Source organism: Bidens hawaiensis, unplaced genomic scaffold (genome assembly GCF_021521415.1).
Source record: "Bidens hawaiensis isolate Kalapana, Puna unplaced genomic scaffold, B.hawaiensis_p1.1 tig00018600_1, whole genome shotgun sequence".
Taxonomy (NCBI): domain Eukaryota; kingdom Viridiplantae; phylum Streptophyta; class Magnoliopsida; order Asterales; family Asteraceae; genus Bidens; species Bidens hawaiensis.
In genome coordinates, this window is record NW_027492818.1 from 29,443 (window position 1) to 36,324 (window position 6,882).

At 43.2% G+C, this 6,882-nt stretch overlaps 1 protein-coding gene across 1 annotated transcript; it reads left to right on the forward strand.

Moving 5' to 3' along the window:
* Nucleotides 1-2,258: 2,258 nt before the first annotated feature.
* On the forward strand, nt 2,259-3,361 carry LOC143556513 (uncharacterized). Its single transcript, XM_077045812.1, has 2 exons — nt 2,259-2,609; nt 2,654-3,361. The coding sequence occupies exons 1-2, from the start codon at nt 2,259-2,261 to the stop codon at nt 3,359-3,361; spliced, it is 1,059 nt and encodes a 352-aa protein (XP_076901927.1).
* Nucleotides 3,362-6,882: the final 3,521 nt, after the last annotated feature.

Here is a 6,882-nt window from a genome sequence, read left to right on the forward strand (position 1 = left end):
CTAGCTTCTGTGTCAAAAGTATTCTACTCCGATCCTGCTTGTGAACGAATTTAATAGAGTTATAAATTAGAAGATATAGCAAGCAGTACCTTACATCTGTTCTTATAATGAGGGGCCGTCAATGTTTGACTTGTATGTATATACGTTTTCTTCTCTTCAATATTTCCACAATTATCAAATATGGTAAAATGTCAATGCCCCAGTTGCATGCCATCACATACAAATTATTTTATGACTAGTGTCATTTTTTAATTTATATACAAGACCTATTTATTTCTCTGAGTTGAAAAATATATATAAATATCAGCAAATACATACATACATGTATGCATACACACATGTACGTAAAATTTTTCTAATGGAATACTAGATCGAGAACTGCGTAATATACTTTTACGTACATATGATTTTTAACTGTAATTAATACATAAGGTGGCTTTATAAAATATAGAATATGAGCAACTAACTTGTCAAGTGACTTCGATTACGGGTGACAACTTGTCGATCTAAAAGCCAAACAAGGCAGCTTTAGCGGTATCTTTCTTTGGGAATAAGGGGGTGAAGTCAGTAATTGACTGACTAGACTAGATGGGGTATGGGCTCTATGGTTTGTGGTTCAGTCTAATTTTATTTTTAGTAAGTACAGTAATAAATTTGTGAAAAAGCTAACAAACTTTTTAACGTTCAACAACTCAATGGACCATCCGTGTTACTAATTAAAAGTATCCCTATAATTTCTGACGAATAGAAACCAAAAGATGCAAGATCGCAAATCAGAGTACTTATAGAGGTAAGGTACCAAAAAGACCCAAATACCCTTAAGTATCACCCACGGGTCAACAGGAAGCCTCCTTCAAGTCACCCGCGGGACATATGGATCAACCCGCATGAACCTTTAAAGGAAGAACATTCCCACATCATGCGGGAGCACCCATGCACCCCCCATACGTCATCCGCATGGTAGCACATCTACCCGCCAAAGTGACCGGGAGACAATGCCAACGGGACAGCTGCAATTAACTAATTACCTTCTAGAAGAAATACCACAATTGTTACTTGGAGAATACGTGACCTATTAACAAATAAAGGGAGGACACCTGACAAGGTTGTTATAACCGTGCACATGGCCAAGGATTGATCCGTCCTATCATAGAATAACACGTGTCCAGGTTGTTATACCCATGCATATGCAACGTATAGCTCAACCTATCATATGGGGACACGTGTCCAGTCGGTTAAAGGAGCATCTTCTAGAATGGGACAGCTGACCCGATCATATTTCCAACATCCTTCGGCTATAAATACCCTCTCCAACTGCATGAGGTATTCATTCACTCCCCACTATATACTCTGAATATTCAAGTACTTTCTCTACATCAGAACTGTACTTATTCTCACGTCGGAGGGTAGTTACGGGAAGACCCCCCCTCTTGTCATTCTCGTAACGAGCTCATGGTGCCTGTTTTGCAAGTTCCGGTCACTGGACTTTAGGAAGTTGGGCTCATATCGTAGTTGGTTGTTATCTGTATCCTACCCTGTAGACTCATTGGATCTAGGACCCGTCAAGGGGAGTAGATACATGTTTCTTCATTGGCGCCATCCGTGCTTTTGTTAGAACAACGTTAATTCTTTGTTTTTGGTTCGTCGTATGATATGAGCCAGTTTCCTGAAGGGCCGAAATGGACTCCTGCGCCTGTTTCACGTGTCACTGATACAGAAGCACCTGGAAGTTCTGCTTCTAGTATTTTTGCACGTGTCACGGCTCCTGGTTCACGAACTGCTAACGTAATACCGGGAGGTTTTACCTTAGAGCGTGTTACAACACCAGTCGGTCCTACTCCCACAGATTTGGGACATGTCACAGCACCAGAAGGTTCTAATATGGGTGACCTGGGACGAATCACGAGAGAAACTAGCCTGACTCGCTCAGAATTGGGTCTGGAAGATGATTCCGGTGATTCTGATCCGGCGAGAGCTCATCGCTATAGTTCCAGATCTAGGGGACTCTTGTCTCCAGATGAGTGGCTCCGCATTCAGCAAGAGAATGTAGTAGCCGAGTACGAACGCAGAGTATGCAACGAGCGTTTCCATGTCCGTACTCTGACTTATGATGAATCTCCTAGAAGGTCTCTTTCTCCTCCACCAACAGTGAGAGGAAGTCAGATCCGTTATAGTCAACAGATGGAATAGGATTTTGGCGAAGTACGGAGGTTACGTCCCCGGTCCTCGTATAGACATGCGGATGCCGTCTTACATAGATGAGCTTGATAGTCATGATTCAACATATCACCCAGGTGATTAGAGTTTTTACAGTGTGCCATACTCAGTATCACAGCTATGGGGAAGAAGATTTCACTAAACCATATCGCCCAGCAGCCATTGATGAAAAGTCAAAATTCATAGCACGCATCGCAACAGCACCTTTTCCAGTTAATGCTAAAATACTTACATCAGTAGGCAAATATAATGGAATGACTGATCCGAGCGATCATCTCCAAAACTTTGTGGCGGTAGGCGGTGTTAACGGATGGACGCTTCCCTATTGGTGTCATATGTTCGCATTGACACTAACTGGGGCAACACGTGAGTGGTTCAAAAAATTCCAAATGGTCAGATTTCTAGCTGGGACGACTTGGTAAAAAAATTTTCGCAGCAGTTCAGACAGCAAAAGAAGCACACTCGTGACCCATCAGAAATTTTGGATGTTATCCGTCGAGATAATGAATCTGTGGAGGATTTCATTACTCGATTCAATGACGAAAGTTTAAACATTGGTGGAATCAGCAAAGATATGCTTCGTTGTGCCTTCCGCAAGAATGTAAAATATGATGCGTTGATCCGCATGTTAACTGGCAGAGATGGAATGCCACAAGAATGGGATGATATTATGATTGCGGCAAAATTGTACGCCGAAACTGAGAAAACCCTAGGGTACAACAATTCAAAGCAGAAGTTGAAAGTGGAGTTTCAAACTTCACGACCAAATAAACAGGCAAAAGGAACAATTTGGTCTAGACTTCAGCCGAACGCGGAGGTATCAAAACCATTCGACGCAAGATCTTTGATTGGTAATAAGAACAAGCAAAATTTTTCAGCACGGTCCTCCAACAGTTGGACTCCATTATCGAAAACACCTTCAAAAATCCTCACTACAGAGAATGTGAATTTCAGGAAGCCTCAACCACTTAGAAGAAGATCTTTCCTTGATGCAAAGAAACACTGCTCATTCCACAATGACATAGGGCACAACACAAACGAGTGTGTGGCCTTGAAAAATGAAATCGAGGCAGCTGTGAAGTCTGGAAAACTTGAACATTTGGTCAAAGGTGCAAAACCAGGGACTCGTAAGGCTCCCGCGTGAGATAATCAGGGCCCGTCCAAAAAGCAAATCAAAGATTTGAACGTCCACATAATTCAGGGCGGACATAGGGAGGAAAAATGAGAGAATTTTCAGATGAGGAGTGGAAGAATGAACCAGTTATTTATCCAAGAATTAAAGGCGGACCGTGCAATAAGAACCCCTTGATTATCACTGCTCTCTTTGGTCATTACCGATCGCAGTATGTTTTCTTTGACACTGGTAGTACATCTGACATCATGTACGAACAGTGCTTTGAACAGCTCGATGACGATGATAAGGAGAGACTAAAACCAATCCATGCTCCTGTATCTGGTTTTGTTGGTGAGGTGATGCACCCGCGAGGGGTTATATCTTTTCCAGTCACTTTTAGTGATGGAATTCATTCAAGAACTGAGGAAGTCGAGTTTTTGGTCCTACCAGCAACTTCCAAACATGACATCATTTTAGGACGGGAAGCAATCGGTGATTTTAACGCTCATCCGTCCACAGCTCATGGTGCAGTAGGGGTTCCAACCCACACCAGCGTAGCAATCATTCATGTCAATCGACACTTCTTCGCGACAAAAAGCTCAAAACCCAGCAAAGTCTCAAAGCAAACTCAGAGGACCGAGCTGGAAAAATGGGTGATGAACAAGAAGTGCCCCGATCAAACAGTTATGATTGGACCTGCTATCTCAGAGATAGTGAGAACCTTCTTAAAGCAGTTGTTGGCCAAAAATATGGACATCTTCGCTTGGCAACCCAAGGACATGACTGGTGTCCCGCGGAGTATTGCGGAACACAAACTAAGGGTAAACCCAATGTTTAGACCAATTGTTCAGAAGAAGCGAAAGATGGGCCCAGAACAGACGAAAGCTATGAACGAACAAGTGCAAGATCTTCTTCATGCTGGAATAATTCGAGAAATCACGTACCAAACTTGGGTTGCTAATCCGGTCATCGTTCCGAAAAGTAATGGAACATGGCGGATGTGTATAGACTTCAAAGATTTTAACAAGGCGTGTCCGAAAGACTGTTACCCATTGTCGGAAATTGATCTCAAAGTAAACGTTGTGGCCCCGTTCAAGTTTAAATGCTTCCTTGATGCCTATAAAGGCTACCACCAAATCCGCATGGTGGCGGGTGATGAAGATAAGACAGCGTTCCGCACTGACCAGGGGACATTTTGCTATAAAATGATGCCCTTTGGATTGAAAAACGCGGGTGCCACATACCAACGGCTAATGGACCAAGCTTTCAAGAATCAGATAAGTCGAAACCTGGAGGTTTACATGGACGACTTGGTGATAAAAAGCATTGAAGAAGATCAGAGGTTGAGAGACATCGAAGAAACTGTTGTCACTTTGAGAAGTATAAATATGAAGCTGAATCCAGCCAAATATTCTTTTGGGATTGAGGAGGGAAAACTTCTCGAAGTAATTGTTACAGGCGCGGGTTTCAAGGCTAACCCGGATAAAATCCAAGCAGTTGCATGCATGCCTTCTCCTTCTTTTCCCAAAGAGGTTCAGACACTTAACGGTAGAGTGGTTGCACTAAATCGATTCTTAGCAAATCATGCAGCTATGTCTTATCCGTTCGCCTCAACCTTGAGAAAATGTCTCAAGAAGGCACAATTCAAATGGACCGCGGAAGCTGAACAAGCATTCCTGGAGGTCAACAAGTGTTTAATGGAACTACCTACTCTGACAGCACCTTATGCGGGAGAGCCTCTGACCTTATACCTATTCGCGTCTGATATTGCCATTGGGGCCGTACTACTGACGAATAGAAAAAACGTTTAAACTCCAATCTACTATGTCAGTAGGACGTTGTCAGACCCGGAGACAAGATATTCAATGCTTGAAAAACTAGTCTTAGCACTGGTTTATGCGGCTCGACGTCTCCGCAGGTATTTTCAAGGTCATCCCATCAATGTGTTAACGGGATACAAGCTCAAGAATGTACTGAGTAAGCCGGAATTGTCTGGACGATTGGCGAAGTGGGCCATCGAGCTGGGTGAGCATGCGATTGAATATAAACCCAGACCAACAATCAAGGGGCAAGTGTTAGCGGACTTTGTCACTGAAGTCCCGCAACACAAAGAAAAAGAATGTTTAGTAGAACAACAACCCCAAATACCTCCGGAACAAGGGCAAACCTTGTAATTGTTTACGGATGGTGCTTCAAGTAGCGAAGGATTTGGTGCGGGCCTAAGGTTGGTTAACCCCGAGGGTCACGAATTTACTTACTCTATCAAGTTAGACTTCAAAAGTACTAACAATGAAGCGAAGCATGAAGCCTTCCTGATAGGTTTAAGAATCTTAAGAAGCTTGGGGTGAAACACCTAGAAGCAAGGGTGGATTCCATGTTGATTGACAAATCAATGGAACGTACGAAGAAAAAAACAACATGATGGCTTCATATTTGTCATAGGCGAAAGATTTGATCCTTCAATTTTCTTCATGAAAAGTTATTCATATAAAGCGAAGCAAGAACAAATCGGCGGATGCCCTTAGCAAGTTGGCTTCAACTAATTTCGAGCACTTTGCTATGGACATTCGCATTGATGTCCTGGATCGTACATCTGTCCCGCAGAATCAAGTTTTGGTAATTCAAACGGGCGTTGAATCCTGGATGACACCAATAAAAGCCTATTTATCATCAGGAGCTCTTCCGGCAGAAAAATCCGTGGCCTGTAAGATATAGCACAAAGCCTTGAATTACCAAATGAATGATTGCGTTTTGTACTGTCGACCCTTTTTGGGCCCATTGTTACGATGCGTAGACGCTGAATACGCGAATTACCTAATAAGGGAAGTTCACGAGGGCATCTGTGGTTTACATGCGGGCCCAAGGACGGTAGTCGCAAAGTTGATGAATGCCGGATATTACTGGCCGGGAATGCCCCTGGACGTTGTACAAGAAATCAAGAAATGTGATTCTTGCCAGCGCCATGCTCCCAATACATTGCGTCCGAAGAACGATCTCGTACCAGTAACATCCTCTTGGCCATTCCAGAAATGGGCATCGACATTATGGGACCTTTCCCGGAAGCTCCCGAGCGGGTGAAGTTTTTAATCATAGCCATTGGTTACTTCACAAAATGGGTGGAAGTCAAACCTGTTGCATCAATTACGGCATCGAGTGTCAAGAAATTCCTTTGGGAATTTATCATCTGTTGGTTTGGGCTTCGGCAAGAATTGGTGAGCGACAATGGGACCCAGTTTGCAGATAACGGGCTACAGAAATGGTAGAAAGAACTTTAAATCACTCAGAATTTCACATCTGTAGCCCACCCACAAGCAAATGGGCAGGTCGAACGGACCAATCGAACAATTAAAGCGGGGATTAAAGCACGATTAGGTACTAAACGAACAGGCTGGGTGGACGAATTGCCCTATGTACTTTGGGCCTTCCGCACTCAAAAGAATTCCAGTAATTCTGAGACGCCTTTCAGTTTAACCTATGGCACCGAGGCCATGATCCCGGCTGAAATTGGCATTCCATCCGCACGAAATTTAATGATTAATGATAATGATAAA